This window comes from Sitophilus oryzae, unplaced genomic scaffold, assembly GCF_002938485.1.
Source record: "Sitophilus oryzae breed Bouriz unplaced genomic scaffold, Soryzae_2.0 scaffold_535_pilon_pilon, whole genome shotgun sequence".
NCBI classification, from domain to species: Eukaryota; Metazoa; Arthropoda; class Insecta; order Coleoptera; family Curculionidae; genus Sitophilus; species Sitophilus oryzae.
This window is the reverse complement of record NW_022147124.1, coordinates 1,074,430-1,092,278: the sequence shown is the minus strand read 5'-3', so window position 1 is coordinate 1,092,278 and position 17,849 is coordinate 1,074,430. Positions and strand designations below refer to the sequence as shown.

Genomic DNA, 17,849 nt, shown 5'->3' with positions numbered 1-17,849 from the left:
AGGATTTCAATCTCTTTAACATACTTAATACATAGACGCATACCAATTTTATAAGATAGAGTTTTGTTTGAATGATATTTAGATCTGGGTTTCTAAATATCAGGATGTCTGCCAGAACACAAAACAAATAACAGGTTAAACAATGTATTTTTATTTCTATTAAGTGTATATACATTTAGGGGTAGTATATTTCGATCCTAGAAGCACGGTTATGAGATTTTTATCGCGAGATTTTTTTTTGAAAATTTGGAATTTTTTGGAATTTTTTTTAGTTTTTAGTTAAAAATATAATTTGTTGATAATATGGCAACATAAGTAGTAGATTAAATTTACATAAAGAAAATCCAGAAAAGATCCAGTGGTTCTCAAAATTTTAGGAAAAAAAATCATTTTTTTAAATGTTTAAAGTAAAATGTCTCGGTTATTTTAGATTTATTTGAAAAACGCATCTGGTATTTATAGATTTAGAGAAAGCCTATGACACGGTGCCTTTGAAGAAATTATTTGAAATCCTGGTTGAGGCAAATGTGAGTAAAACATATATCAATGCAATCTGGAATATGTACAAAAATCCAAAAAGTATGATCAGACAGGGGAAGTTCCTATCGGAATCCTTCCTGACATCTAAAGGACTAGACAGGGGTGCAGTTTATCACCTACCTTATTTAAAATATATATACAGGAGGCATTGAAAAACTGGAGAAGGAAGAGTAGAGCTATGGGAATAGAGATTGACAACCACTGTCTATCGACCTTGTTCTTTGCAGACGACCAAGTTATTGTTGCAGGTTGTGAGGAGGATGCCGACTATATGTTGAGGAAACTTGATGAAGAATACGACAGATGGGGACTCAATATCAACCTCACAAAAACCGAATACCTGAAAGTAGGAGAAGAACAAACTGAAGATCCTGAACTACACATACATGAAATTAAAAGATGTAGCGAATATAAATATTTAGGAAGTATTATATCTGAAGAAGGGAACTCCAAGAAAGATATACATAGTAGAGTTCAACAAGGTAAGAAAGTAATCGGTCTTTTAAACCCTCTCCTGTGGTCAAATAAAACATCCATCCAAACAAAGATAAGGATTTACAAAGCAATCGTAGATCCAATTTTAACATACGGTACCGAATGCTGGCAATTTACAGCAAAAGAAAGAAGGCTGGTCGAGTCAGTGGAGATGGACTTTCTCAGAAGAGCATGTCGCATATCAAGGATGGAACACATTAGAAATGAGGAGATCAGGCAAAGAACAAGGCGAATATATACCAGCACCGACAACATCGAATCGAGACAGGTGTTAGTTACTATGGTATGGGCACGTAAAAAGAATGGGAGGGGAAAGATGGCCAAAAAGGGCAATGGAGTATCGTCCTCAAAGCAGAAGGAAAAGAGGAAGACCTACAACTACGTGGTTAGATGGAGTAGACCAGTACATGAGAGACAGAGCTATTAACCAGGAAGAATGGCAAAATCGAGCAATATGGAGGTCGAAATGCGGGATGCGGCAGAAGCTGTAGGACCCTCGCTTTTTTTATTTATTATATATATATATATATTATGTAATATCACAATTTTGTGTTTAGGTGTATATTGACATCACACATGCACACAGCATACCTATAAATATAATTATTTATATGGACATAAATATATTTTAGTAGGTACCCACTAAAAAAATCCCCTCGAAAAATCCCAATATCAAGTACTGATAAATTATTGTGTCACCACCTCATGAGAGCAGATACATTTTATTATCTATTACAGTGACTCATACACTTGAGAAATATTTTTATCGATTACTGTAATTGAAAATTGGGGCAAGACTAAATCTTCCTAAAAAGATATTTATTTATCGTTTTATATTGTATATTCCATATTGTAAAACATTAGAAGTAAACATAATACACGCAGTTCTTCCACTACAAAAGGTTGTGAAGTCTCATGTAAAACCAAGTCAGTTATTTTAGTTTGATTAAAACTGACAACAGTTTTAGGTAATTTCGTAAGGTATTAGCTAGGTTTCGTCTTCAGGTAGTTTTTAACTCAGAGACAAAAAAAAATAACTGACAAGTAAGACGTTACGTATAGACAGGGCTTTAAACTTGTGTTGATTGATGTTTGAGATAACGGCGGACTCTGACGACTCGCGTACTTAACAAACTTTTATCTTTGCATTTGTTATTGGCATATACTTGCCATGTTGTGTGAGTGGTTTACTTGTGCAATTATTTGTCACTCATTGATTACAAATGAAGAAAAATATGTTTACAAAGATGGTATACTTGCCAAGTATACCAAAATACGCAAATATTGGAGTACTTGCCAAGTACACAAGTCGTCAGAGTCCGCCTTTATATTTACCGCTGCTCTAAACAAACATTGCAACAAAAACAATAATTTAAACTGCTCCACTGCTTCGAACTATAACGTTGAAGTTAAAACTGGAACCAAATTTAAGGTCAGAAGTAATTTTATTTATTTATCGCTAATCAAAGAGTGTATATAGCAATTAACAGAAAGAGTATTTCAATGCCAAATCAAATCCTTTACTTAATTATCAGCAGCATTATAATTTTTATTTTACATTTACTAAAATATCATTTATGTTTTGTTGGTCTAAAAAATGTGCAGTTTTTATCATCATAAAGAAGAAATATCAGTGCGAGAGCCTGGCAAACGGTTCTTTGCATTAAGCGATGTCTTAATCATTAGAGAGTTATATGAAGGGCTCAGTCTCCAAGTTGTTAGACTTTTTGGGAAAAAGGATAGGACAGGAGAATGTAACATAGAGAATCTGAAGATGACCATAATATTTCTGATAAGGTCGCATTGGAACAGAGGTCGATACCCACCTAAAAAAATCTAATCTGATCACATAAGATTGTACAGTTCATACTAAATATACTTTTAATCACGTGATTAAGCTTTAACCAGCTCAGCGTTGCCCACTTCTATATATTTTCTTTTAATCAAAATATTTTAGGAAACATAAATAAATTGATTATAAATATATACCTCCCGTATATAGCCACAGTTTAAAGAATATAAAATATATGCACAAATATTTCTAGTAGACATTTTATTCACAATTCGAACAAAACAACTAAAACACTATTTTTGGTTCACCCTATGCGTCGGGCCGAAAACAAAACTAAAATAAACTTGGAACGCTGTGTACACGTCGAGCAACGGATGTAGACTGACCCAAGTCTACAAGACAGGCTGGGAGCGGCGGGAGGAATTTTGATACGGGCGAAGAGTGGGTCAACTGATATATTTTATATTCTTTAAACTGTGATATAGCGTTTAACGCCTTGTGAGTAGCAAGGTACAGCTTGCCATGCTAGAGCCGTTCGGTATACAAGGGAGGTAATGTGGCTAGCACTACGCTTCAACCGCCTATTATCACCTCAGGATTGTGAATCCCAAGTACTCATTTAAGGCTGAGTCGACCTTGGTATCCAAACTATTTTTATTTTTTAATAAAAATATTCGGCTGATGAAATGCCGGCTGCAGGATTCGAACCCACACCTTTAGATTGGTAGACGAGAGCTGTACCTCTACGCCACCGGGCACCTATAAATATATACCTAACAGTTAAACTGTTAGCTGAATATATAACTAACAGTTATTATTTACATCAACAAAACTCACCTCTAATAAGCTTTCCCGTTCAAAATATTTTAATAAAGTTGCGATGAGTATTTTACGGCTATTAAGATATCTTGTACACACTTCGCACTAAAAGAGGTTCTAAAAAGAACAATGTTCGACTGCAAGGTCTGCTAGTAAACATATTTAAGCTTAAGGTATCACAAAAGTATTTATTTAAACTAAAAACTCATAATAAAAAACTAAAGTGTCAAAATGAATGACAGTGTCAGGAAATAAATAAATAAATGCAACAACTTGACATTTTTTCAGACCTGCCGCCTGAATCCCGAACGGGAAATTTAAATTTCACTTTGTCAGCACGGCGCCGAATATGTCCATGGTTGGCAACAATTAATTTAAAAATCGCGGCCTGGATGACGTAACTAAAAGTTTATTTGATATGAACCGTAGATTGTAGATTATATGGGAAAGTGTGAGTTAGGATTAGAGCCGCATTACCCATCACTAAAATGGCGCAGTTCTTCTCGGACGATAGAGACATGATAACGACTAAACGAATGTTCGCGGGATTTCTATGGATCGCGGGATGTTTGTTAAAACAATAAAAGCAACGCTCGGCGCGCGCGTTGCGTGCTCGCGGCACAGCGCACCAATGTATACATACCATTAGACTTCCTTGGATGACTTCCTTTCCAGGTTACGGATGAAGTCTTCCAAGTCGTTGAGTTCTGCTTTATGTAAGTTGTTTTCCACTTAGGAAGCAGAACGGTTTTGTTGCAGTTATTGGAGCGTTCGCTCCTTTTCTAGCTAGATCGTTTGCCTTTTCATTACCTTCTCTCTTAGAGGGCTACCCAGAGTAGAAGAACTTTATTTTCTCTTTGCTGTTCGGGCATTCGCCAACTAACCTCGAATTGAAGATAAGTGAGCTGATCTCTTTTAAGGCTGCTTGACTATCGGATAAAATAGTTATTTGTTCCCAATCTGCTAAGATAAACAACCGAAGGTATAATAAATAAATGATAATGAAGTGTAACGATACACTGCATGGTTTTCAAGAAGATATATTAAATAATCACGATTCCTGTTTCTAATAGATGAGCTCTTCCGATCTAAGGAACAAAGAAGAATTAACTTTTAACTGGTGAAATGTCAAGGCGCAAAGAATTTCGAAAATTCCTGAGTAATATTGACCTTTTATCCGCGTGTGATAGATCGAACGTGACAATGTGAAGATATAAATCGATTTATCACAAATTCTTATTTTTAGCGGGCATGAAACTACTATTAGTGCTGCAATACTCGCTTATCTACATTACGAAATACACTGTAATGTGAAGAAAAATATATTTTAACTATTTTCATAATTGATAAATAACCAATTATGATTGTTGATAATATGATTAGTTATTTAGGAATGGTTTGTTTTGGTTCTATATTTTAATTATTTAAAACGTAAATTATAACATACAATGATATGGTGGTCCGAATTGTATTCGGGAAACTTTGCCAGTATATTGTGCAGATAAAAATCAGTAAAAAAGTTCGTATAAATGTATGTCCTAAGATGCTTCCTTTCAGAGATGCAGGGTGTAGAAATTTCATTGTTGTTTCTGCTAATAAAAATAGTACTATAGTAAAAGCATTTGATTCTCTTTATTCATATCCATAGATGTCCTTACTACATTGGAGTTCTGGCAAAGCTAGTGATAGCTTTACTCGTCCCTGCTTGACTCTCGGTGTTGGACGGCTTTCCGTCCTGGCTTTTTTCTCTCCTTGTCGTAGCCAGAGGCGAAAGATTCTCGCTCCTTCTTTCGCCGTTTGGTGGAGATGCACCGCAAGCTGTTTCTTGGTTCCTTCACTCGGAGCTAACTCCGTACTCCTGCTCCGCTGAGATCTACTCTCAGCTGGTCGTCTAACCCGTCTTGTTGACCCATGCCAGGTAGAGGAAACGGTAGCTTGAAGATCCAGAGGTAGGCCGACTCTTACTAGAGGAGGTGGTAAGGTATGTGCTCCTTGTGAATCAGTCTTCATTCCCTTGGAACTTGAACTGTTAATGGTCCCAGTGTTGCTAGGGGGTTTCCCTCCAGCTTCACCGCAAGAGTTAGTCAGGCCACTTCTACAGAGCCCCGCATGTAGAAGTAAGGGGTAAATACAGTAAGGTATCTCCTAGTAGTCCAAGGTTGGGACCAGAAAAGGCAAGTCTTCTATCTAGCCACATATCCCTTTGACCTGGTCCTGACATCGTAGGATTTAGGTTTTTGATAAGGTTATCTCCTCTTGGTCCGGGGAGCTCACAACCCCCCACACACCCTGCCTGTGAGACATGACCACAGACAGTAGTGGATGCCTGGTATGACAGAAAGGATATTCCCATCCGTCGTCTTTAAAACTACGGACAAGTCAGCGAGTTGCTCCTTGGATCCAGCTAAAGTGCCAGAGGAGATTCCCTCTGACACTCGATTGAGAGCTTCTTCACCAACGGCAAGGTCTCGCATCTCCTAGGGAAGTTCAAACCAGTTAAAGATATGTCGAGATTGCACAGAAAGGAGACAAACAGAATAAGCCTTGAATTTGCAATGTTTCCTGCAATATGCAGGCATATGTCCCTTAAAATCATGAAAAAAATATGCTGTAGAATTCGACAAATTATTAAATTTAAGATTTTTTACCCCCCAAGTTCATAAAAGAATCTCGCTGTATATCAGTGGTGAAATAATAATAATAGCTCCCGTATATAGCGTTTCACGCCTTGGGAGTAGCAAGGTACAGCTTGCTATACTAGAGCCGTTCGGTATACAAGGAAGGTAATGTGGCTAGCACTACGCTTCAGCCGTCTATTATTACCTCAGGATTGTGAATCCCAAGTACTCATTTAAGGCTGAGTCGACCTAGGTACCCAAACTGTTTTTATTTTAATAAAAATAGTCGGCTGATGAAATGCCGGGTGTGGGAATCGAACCCACCCCTTGAGATTGGTAGACGAGAGCCTGTACCTCTACGCCACCGGACACCAAAATACTGTTTAAAATACCTTGAAAACACTTGTTTAATAATCCTAACAACAACCACATTTTTTTATGTGTTACTGTGAGTAGGTTCAATGCATTCAATGTGTAGTACTGGGTAGAACTGATTCCCTATTATATTCAATCCCTTTCATATTCAATCAACAGTTAAAGAAATTTCATTCAAGATAGCTGGTAACGTTCAAAAAAATATTTTTAATATTTAATAGGACATGAAAATGTCTACTATGCACAAAAAAACAATATTTCTGCTCTACTTTCTCATAATGCAATCGAAACCTGAACAATAATTAACCAACACATTACTAATTGCCCGTTTCATTGATGAAACAGTGTTTTACTCTGAAGTTGTAGATTAAATGTGTAAAATTAACTACAATAGAAAAAGCGTTTTGAAATTTCAGTCATATACAGGGTGTTAACGAATATGTAAGGTAATTTGGGTAGTTCCTGATACAGTCTTGAATCGATATTGTTAAGTTGTTCAAGAATTGAAATAATTGTACGGCGATTAAATAAATAAAAATAAATGATTTTTATTGTATAAAGAGTAATAATACAAATATACAATATTAGACAGTAATTGGTCGGAGTTTGGCGTTAGCCACTCTTCCACTCCACCATAAAATAAAAGTAAATGATTCTGCATTTATTCAAATTATAACTTCAATTATTCAAATTATCTGCACAATTCAAATTATAACAAAGAATGCAAAAGAAATACAATAAAGAATAAATATATATTTTTTAAACAACTGATCATTAAAACGATTTAAATTAATTTAATTAGTCAACAATTATTATTATTTTTAATTAGTAAACAAGCGATATTTAATTTCAAATTTAAATCCTGAAAAAGGTGAATCTAGTATATCAAGTATTGGGTTTAACAATAAAGGTGCCTTATAAGAAAAACTACATTTAAATTTTGAACTAGAATGCCGCGGTACTGTAAAAGTATTTAATCTAATATCTCTACTATGGATTTCTGATCTTTTTATAAGTAAATTGTATAAGTATGAAGGAAGTTTGTATGTATAGACTTTATATAATAACATAAGGTAATGAAAACGCAAAAACAGTCTAATTTAATCAAGTGAGTAGTTACGTGCTCTCTGTATTGTATATCACAAACAAATTTTACCGATGCATTTTGTACTATCTGTATTTTTGCTTGATTGTAGTTGGTCAAAAAAATGTAATAAATCTGACTACAATATTCCAAATGTGGATATATCAGCGCCTTTATTAAATGAGGTTTTGTCGCTTCATCCAACAAAAATTTTAGATTTGTATAGACTTTTCAATTTAAACATAGCTTGTTTGTATACTTTTTTACAGTGATGTTCGAATGTCATGCCGATGTCTAGGTAAACTCTCAGGTTCTTGGCAACATCGACCTGAGTACCGCCAATAGATAAATTAAAATTGGAAATAATAAAGTTTCTACTTCTCGCATTATCTACACAAAGTGCATCAGATTTATTAGAATTTATTATTAGTCCATGGTTACTACACCATGTTTCGTAAGCAGTCAAATCGCGGTTCAAAATAGTAACAGTATCCAGCATCCTCGATGGCACTTTCCAGATATGTACATAGTTGGCGAACGTATGCATTTGACACTTATGAATCGCTGATGGCAAATCAAATATGTATAATAAAAATAAGAGTGGGCCCAAGATACTACTCTGGGGCACTCCATTCAGTGTCACATTAAAGTTGGATAATTCTAAGTTATTTAGCTTTACTCGTTGTGTTCTATCATTTAGATAATCTTCAAACCAAGACAATGCAGCAGTATCAAATCCGATTAACCGAAGCTAAAAGCAATTTAAAGTTAACTGAATCGAATGCCTTACTCTGGTCCAAGAGAACTAACAGTGTAACTTACACTATTGTACTACACAAATCGATCTACAATTTCGAAACCTGGGTAGCAATATACCCTTTCCTTAATGTTCCTATTCAAAGATACAATCAATATCTTTTTAAAAAAATGTCAAATCCTAAATTGTTTTAGGCACTCAAGCAAATGCGGATTTAAAATTGACTTGCCACATCCAAAATTTAATTACCCTAGTGGTTTGATATTCAATAATACGAGATTTTTTATTTAATTTTAATAAAAATAATTATTTAATCGATTATTTTTCTGAAAATGTCATATTATGCCGTTATTAAAGAACAATATCAGGTGTTTCACCTCTTGTCATTGTTGATAATTTCATGGTATTTTCAAGCACGTGTGATCTTTATGTGTTACAAGCTAGTGATTCTGCATTAGTACGCGACCTCGAATGACATTTTAAATTTCAATGCGAAATTCTTTAACGCATTGATCTCAGTCATTTGTGTCAACGACAGTTGTTGTTATAAAACAATTTTAATCTATCAAGGTACTGATGTAAGAACTTGAGCGTATTTAACGTTTTCAATATTAATTTAAATGATTAGATAATTGTATACTTCACTAGTCTTATTGAAACTTAAATTACCCTATATGGCATGCTTGTGATTTTTATTAGCGAAATATTACCGAGTGGATTTCAAGGTCAGAAGTAATTTATATCGCTATTAAACATAAATAGGAAATTCATACTAATCAAAGAATTTATTTAGTAATTAGCTAAGGTATGAGACATAATTCAATGTCGATACACTTAGTTTAGTATGCTGTGATAAGCCTTACTTGTTTTTTCATTTGTCACCTTATGTTATTAGTTTTGTCAACCATTCTTCATGATTTATTAGAAATGGTTGATTTATAAAGTTACAATTTTTTTTTTACAAAAATATATTTTTCTTCGTGTTCTCTTCTTAGAGAATGTTTCTTTTCTCGAAGAAACTTTCTTAGATTCATCGTTTGGTGACGTGAAAAATCACTTTTCGTTTGAACTTTATTTTTTTATATTTTTTTATTTCAATTTTTAGAAGCTTATGAGCTCCCAAATACGGGGTGGCGCATGGCGCACCTCATTCATCTCGGTTTATACGAAAACGGAAAGATGTAGAAATAAAATATTTTGTGGGTATATGTGGGGAGGCAATGGGCACAATTTAAAACTATTTTGAAATATACAGGGTGTGTCAGAACTAAGGTCTATACCAAAGTTATATTTTTTCTTATGGAACACCCGGTATTTTATTTCATTTTTGGATTATTGTGTCCAAAAAAAGTTATTATACTTTGGTATGGATCTTAGTTCTGAAACCCTGTAGGTACATTTCAAAATAATTTAAATTGTGCACATTACCTCCCCACATATACTCATAAAATATTTTCATTCTTTCTCATTTTTCGTTCCACATCTTTCCATTTTCGTATAATTCTTGCCTATATATAAAATCATAATCAAGGGTATAATCAGCCGGGGCGAATGAGGTGCGCCACCCTATACATACAATGATGTAGCGCACTTACTCAAGAAAGGCATATAGTATGGTCAAATTGTATTTTTTGAGGAAAAATTTGGGGTAGTTCTGATTTATTTTGTTCTCTTTGTTTTTTGTGGGCTAAATCGGAATCTGATGTTTGCTTACAAAATTTCGTGACGGAAAATTGAAAAAATGCATAAAAACGTAAAAAATTGCAATTTTACGTTGTTTTTTTGGTATTTTCTTTTAAATTTAATTTTTTTCAAACATTTCCGGAAATGACATAAATTAGTTCAATTAGTACATTACTAATTGGATTATATTATCATCGGGCTCACTAACAAGCAACTTTCCCCTAATTTATGCCACCCTATATCACCTACGTTTTCGAGATCCCAATTGTGAGCGCGAAATTTGAAACACCCAGCATTTATTTTTTAAGTTTACCCCAAACAAATGTTTTCGAATGTTCGTTTAGACCATTTTTAAATAATTATGCATGCGTCAATAGGTACTATTACTGAAAAATGTGTCCAATATTTTTTTCCGATTTTCCTTGACAGTTCTGTTTGACGATTTGTCAGTTCAAAAGATTATTCGATTTGACACATATTTGATCTGAAATTTTGCGGATTTGTCAGTATTTACTGAGCTAATTTTATGGTACTTATTATTTATTCTACAACGGGTAGTTGTTTAGAGGTAGTAAATCTAGAAGGAAATTTTGTGGATTTAAATTAATAGTGACACTATTGGGATTTATCGAAAAAAACTGTAAAATAGTTGGTTGTGTAGCGTGTAGATTTCGGTCAAAAATCGAGGGAAATAATGGAATTCCCAAGTAAATGATTTTATACATATGTGTAGTAAACCGATAATTTATGAAATTCACTGAAAATTAACTAATTATATATTTTTTTCTTGCATTTTTTTTGCTTTTATTTACTACTTGTCAAAGATTAGATGTCAAAGAATTTAGATAGGTACTTGTATAATATAAGTAACAATTTGACTTACCTGCTTCAGTATCATATCGGATGTTTGTGTTAATAAATAATTATTATAACTTGTCTATTTTTATTAGAATTATATACCGGGTGCGTCTCAGAAGTGGCTCACACCTATAACTTGTTTATTTTTTTCGGATAAAAAAAACGAAATTTGGTATGTTAATATATGTCATAAATTAGGATTAATTGACGTATTCATTTGTTTTTGGTCACTTCCTCTTCCACCGGAAATGATTGTTCGATAGAAAATTACACTCTGAATAGAATAACATATCACATGTCAACTTTTGACATATTCGTATATGGTTTATTTGAAATTGTAACATGAGGTTCATAATGACAATTTTATTCGAAATACCAAGTGTTTTTTCCAAATGTTTTTTTTTCCAAATATACTAATGGCCCACCCTTGTTCCATTTGAAAAAATTGAGATATGATTAAAAATACTATTTGGGCATCTTTTAACCGGCCAGGACAAGACACAAAAAATATTAGAGGATCAAAACTATTTCTCCAAAGCTCGTTGATTATAACTTAGTGTTTTTAACATTAGTTTTTAATTGAAAAACGTCAAAAGTTGACATATGATATGACATTCTATTCAGTGTTCAAATTCAACTCAAAAGTTGTAGTCATTTCCGGTGAAACAGGAAGTGACCAAAAACAATTGAAACCGTCAATCGATCCGAATTTATGTCATATACTAACATACAAAATCTCGCTTTTTATCTGAAAAAATAAAAAAGTTATAGGGGTGAGCCACTTTTACGACGTGTTAACCGGTATATATTTATAACAATTTTAATAACTACCAACATTTATTGACAAAGTAAAATAAAACAATTAATTATTGAGTTTACCCTACATCATATTTTTACACGTTTTGAATAAAATAATGAGAACGACACTGATAAACCGGAATTTAATCTTTTTATTCAAAAGTTGGCTCAAACTCAAACTCCAGTCACTCACAGATACGAACTAGAACGAACTAATATAAGGGCCAATAAGTTTTTTCAAGCAGTCAACTCAAAAATAAAAATAATACTAATGCCAACTTTGATCTGAGCGCTGCAAATGTACAAATGTTGTATATCAACAACAGTCTTGCATAATCCGTAGCATAGAAAAAAATTTGTTACTTAAATGAGTTCTTACGCTAATAATTTTTTGTCCTCTTTTCAGATACGGCTACCTGAGCCTGAGCATGAAAGTGGTCCCCAGAAACGATTCCGAATGGATCTTTCGCGAGCCCACCATCGACATCTTCACCGATGCCGACCTGTACGCCTTGCAGCCCAATCAGAGATCCGGCCGGAAGCAACGCCGGGTCTTCGACGGCGACTTCCACATGGAGTTCTGCGACAACATCAAGCAACTGGTCCAGGCCTACTTCCGCGACTTCGACTTCGAACTGCTGGACCAGCCGTGGAAGGCCTTCACCTCCAGCTGGAGCATCGAGACGCTGGCCAGGAACCTGGGCATAAACTCATCCTTCATCGCCAAGGAACATTGCTACGTGCTGGTGCGCTTGTCGCGGTTTAGGGACAGTTCAAGGCTGGCCAGGACGCCCTCGAACTTGAAAGTGGTCGAACCCGTGCAAAGGGAAATTGACGATATCGTAGTGGGCGATGTGGCCAGTGTGTTAATGTTCATTAAGAAGTTCGGGTCGCATTACATTCAGTCGTACGTCACCGGAAACTCGCTGTATCAGGTAAGGAAGTGAATCATTTAGAAAGACTTTGTTTATATTATGTAGGTCGCATTATATCAAGTGTAATAGTACGAGAGCTAGCAACGTCACAAATTAACTATAACAGATGCGAAAGAACACCGAATTACGCGTTCAGGTTTCTGTGACCTTCAGAAAGAGTTCATAGACAATCCGCATCAATGTATAGTTTGGGTTATTATTTGTTTGGGTGAAAATAATCTGCACCAATATGTTATCGAGGCATACAAAAAGGTCCACAGACTTCGAGACATACGAAAAATCAAGTCCATTTAGCGTGTGTCGCAATTTTCACACCTTAAAAAATTAGTTTTTTATAGCTGTAGCAACTGCAATGACTATGAAAAAAGCTGTGTGATTTTCATAGAAAATAAGGGCACTTGTAATTCATTTGAGAATGTTATAAATCGCTAAAAGAGGTTTCAAATCTCTTGGATTTCTATTAATATTAAATAAATTTTATTAAAAATTGAACTAAAATTGTTAGTATCATTAAAAACAATTCAAATTCAAAAATTGAATCAGTCAAATTCCCTCATTTAAGGTGAATATTAAAGTGAATATAAATACTGCTCATTCTAAGCTCTACTTATCTTTAAGAAAAATTTAAATCATTGTTGCAATTGGGCCTTAATGCCATTTCGAATGAACAATAGTATTAATAATGTACATTATAACAATAATACATTTTATATCATAGTGTGTATTAAAACTACTAAAACGCTTTTAAATTGGTATTATATTAACAACTTTTGTTTTTTAATCCAAAAAAAAGTTACCAATTTTCTCAATCAAAATATTTGTGGTCCTGAAAAGGACCTTCGTTTTCCCATGTTCGTCAAGGTAGGTAATGGGTAAGCGGTAAAAAAAACAGGATAATGAAATTTAAAAAATTACAAAAATTGTTCAAAAGTGCCTCCCTCTTGCATTAAACAATAACCCAAACGATCATAAAATCCCCTCCTCACATTGGATAACATATCAGGGGTGACAGTGTCAAAGGCATTAAATATTTTCTGCCTTAACTGCTCCAAGTTTTAATTTCTTCATGGCCGTAAATTTTAGATTTTATGTACCCCCATAAAAAGAAATCATTCACCGAGAAGTCAGGTGAAATTAAACGCCAGTCTAAACAAAACTGTCATTTTTGAAAACTTCTCAAAATTTGGACACACGCTAAATGGACTTGATTTTCCTATGTCTCGAAGTCTGTGGACTTTTCTGTATAATCTCACAGTAATTTAATAGATTGCTCGTCATATTATATCAGCTCGTAGAGATTAGGAAAAAAAAAGATATTTATAGTATAAAATATTAATTTATTTAACAAAATTTAATTAAAGATGTCACAGTCTATTGGTTCTATCGGACTTTTTTCGACTATATAAATCTTTATTTTTTGTAAACTTTAATGCATAAAATATTTTCAATCTAATAAATAATTTAATGATGTAAATAAGAGGAAATTTCTCACATGGGTGGTCAAATTCTATAGTTTTCATTATATCAAACAGCCTCTGAATGTTTGCTTCAGTGCAAAACTCATCAAAATTTAATATAAATAATTTTTCCAGCCTGTATATAATGAACAAATTTTTCCACTTTCATGATCAAAGGCTTTTAAATGAGTAAATAATTTCGAGTTATCCAGAGATTCGGATTCTTTTGCATTTTTTAGACAAATATCACATTGATGTATTTGAAGACCCTTTTTAATGATGTAGTCAAACATAATTAAAGGCATTTTAATTTGAAAACATTTCTCGGAGGCTGTTTGATATAATGAAAACTATAAAATTTGACCACCCATGTGAGAAATTTCCTCTTATTTACATCATTAAATGATTTATTAGATTGAAAATATTTGATGTATTAAAGTTTACAAATAAAGATTTATATAGTCGAAAAAAGTCCAGAACCAATAGAAAGGTAACTATTTTGTCACATTTTTAATTAAATTTTGTTAAATAAATTAATTTTTTATACTATAAATATCTTTTTTTTTCCTTATAAATAAACACATTTGCATCCCATTTTAAATAAGATATTACAAATTACCAAAACTTAGAAATAACAGTTCAAAAGTTCAACAAAAATCCTACACGCGAAAAAGAAACATATAACCACGCACTATGTCATTCCAGCAAGCGAATACGACACAGCATAGGTTTCCGGACTAAACGACTGGTGTATTTACACCACTCAATAGGCGTGTCGGGTTTGCCGAGCGGTTTCCGATGCAGTCGCTTTCTTTCGCATCTGTTATAGATAATTTGTGGCAACGTCCAGAAAACAAGTATTTTAAGAAACTTGTTCGATTTATATTCAATACTAGAATTTAACGGACTAAATAAAAGAATATATAGGATTTTCTTCCTATCTGCTTCCTATGCAGCTTACAATATATTCAAACTTGCGAACACAACAATTTCATTCATATTGATGTAATAATTGGGGTCCATCGGACTCCAGAACTTTTTTTTATTCACCACGTCAGTTGGGGGTTAAAGTTCTACATCTACATATTCCATTATATGATAATTTTTTGGACATTCCAGTACACACGGTTGTTTCGCATTGTATCTGCAAATTTCAAAGTGATAAAAATCTTAATCGCCCGACTTGTCGTTGTCTTTTACCGGATACAATGATTTACCTTTCGAAGAACCACGCCTCTCTCTGTGTTACCGTTTGAACCTTGTTTGAACATTATGGGCCAAGAAATGGAGGTGACCTTCGACTTGCCACACCGCTTACAGTTACCTATTGTTAATGACATGTTAGAGACCTTTAATAATTGTTAATAAAAAAGTAATGTCGAAATGTGTCTGATCAGTTTCATATAGCATAAAGATAAGACTGCGTATTTCCTGCTCTAAAATATCGGTCACAAAAAATAAGCAGTAAATCTATTGTCAAAGAGGAAAATGTATTTATTTTCAAGGTGAGCTAAAGTTAATATTAGAAATAATTTTAATTAAATTACATATTATTATGAAGAGATGTTATTACGATTAAAATTTTATTATGACAGGGCAAAATTTACTCGAGTTGATAAAATAATTATGTACAATTTACATGGGTAGCGCCGGTAACGGAGTACATGAACGATGAGTTTCTCAACAACAAAAAGAAGAAACGATTTTTCATGGCTGTTGAGTTTTCAAGGCCAAGGTTTCGCATGTATTACTTCAGAAGTATGTTATTAATATGAAGTTACCCATTTATTTTAACAGCAATATTGTATACCGATGCGACGATACTAGAGATGAGCATAAAATCGCAAATTGCGATAGTAAATTCGCAATCGCGACCTGCGATCACTTTTCGTAGTACACTGCGACTTGCGATTGAAATTGAAACATCTATATCTGCCTTCTTTTCGATCGCACCGGCATGACACCGGCACACGCACAGACATACGGTGTGCAGCGTAAATCGCAATCTAAACTAGATCGCAAAATCATTTTCCTAACACACACAACTGAAGTAATATTAGTCTAGTACAGTGATTCCCAAAGTGGTCCAGGTGGACCCCCAGGGGTCCACGGGAGACTTGCTGGGGGTCTACGTAGGCGTGAACAAAAAATGGGGGTCCATAAGATGTTAATGGGGGTCCACGAAAATTTATCTGCTTTTGATAGTAAAGAGCAAAAATGTAAGCATAGTTTTTATAAGGGCCTACCTACATTGTTTTAAGTACCTATCTAAGCAGATAATATTTTAATAAGGCAAGCGACTGTTACTTGTCCAAACTTGCGTATTCGATATTACGTACAATTTCGTGTACAGACTTGCAAAGCGCTATCCGCCCGACAATGCTTAATGCTTGTTCAGACATGAACTTGATCACCACTATAAATACTTGATGCCAAAGGCAAACGCATTCATTTGTTTCCGGAATTTCGAAAAAAAGGCGGAATTTGGAAAAAAGTTGTGAGAAAATTTATATCTGTGTTTGCTAGTGCCGGAGAAAAGTAAGTAACCTACCTTTTTTTTTATAGTACTTAAGTATTTTGTTTACGTGTACTAGTCGGTTGATCACAACGGCCTGTATAGATAGGTAACTTAGTAACTTACAGATATTTTAATTGTCCTCTTTCGATTTGAAGACAAACACAGCACGTTTTATTCAATTGTTTTTTCACGAGAGAAACACTGCCTCTCTAAAAGGCCGAATAAGCAATATTGCAGAGCAATTAATTTTGTAATTTTTCTTGCAAATAACTACTAATTTTATAAAACAGTAATTTCATAATCATTTTAAATTGGTTTTGAAGTAACTATTTTATCAAAACTATTCCTTTTCGGAAAGAGCGAGCGGTGCGCGGGCGACGGGAAAAGGGCGGGGCTTGGACTTCTATGCCAGTTTGTCACGTTTTAACAATGAAGCCGCAGACAAAAAATACGCAAATACACGGAGCGCGTGAACTCATTGATTTAATAAAATGTTAGTTATCGTTTTTATGGACAATTTTGGGATTTCGACTTTTATTTTTTCCTACACAAATATGATCAGTATTCGATACTGAGTACACCAATTTTTTATTTATACTATTAAAAATTAGTGGTAAATTATGTACTTTAAAATTGATACCGTTTTGTGAAAACGTCTGTATTTGTCTCAGCGGTTTATTAGTTGGTCCCTTTACAAGCCGTAATTCTATTTCCGCGTGCTGACAAAGGCTGCGGTGTGATACCTATATTCAGAAAAAACTTGGTTACTAAAACATTTTTTTTTTACAGGTAAGGTAACTGACACGAAACATGGCTACAGCAAAGAAAAAATGTCGACAATATAGTATCGATTATTTGAAATATGGTTTTGTTCCATCAGAGGCAGACAAACAATTGCCCATGTGCCTATTATGCAACAAAGTTTTGAGCAATGACTCTATGAAACCATCAAAGCTCGAAGATCATCTAAAAAGGTGTCATACTGATAAAATAGGTAAAGATTTAAAATATTTTCAAACATTGAAAGAAAAATATGGAAAGAGACCCACCATGCACAGTATGTTCGCTTCAACATCTCAAAGTAACGATGATGGCTTGCGGGCATCTTACAATATCTCAT

At 34.0% G+C, this 17,849-nt stretch overlaps 1 protein-coding gene across 2 annotated transcripts in view; it reads left to right on the top strand.

Annotated features, from left to right (window-relative positions):
• Nucleotides 1-17,849, top strand: part of LOC115886916 (torso-like protein) — a 53,947-nt gene that overhangs the window by 21,901 nt on the left and 14,197 nt on the right. For both annotated transcript variants that reach the window (XM_030906242.1, XM_030906243.1), the window contains one exon: nucleotides 12,226-12,754. In XM_030906242.1, coding sequence (XP_030762102.1) covers nucleotides 12,226-12,754 — 529 coding nt within the window. The remainder of the gene's footprint in view (nucleotides 1-12,225; nucleotides 12,755-17,849) is intronic.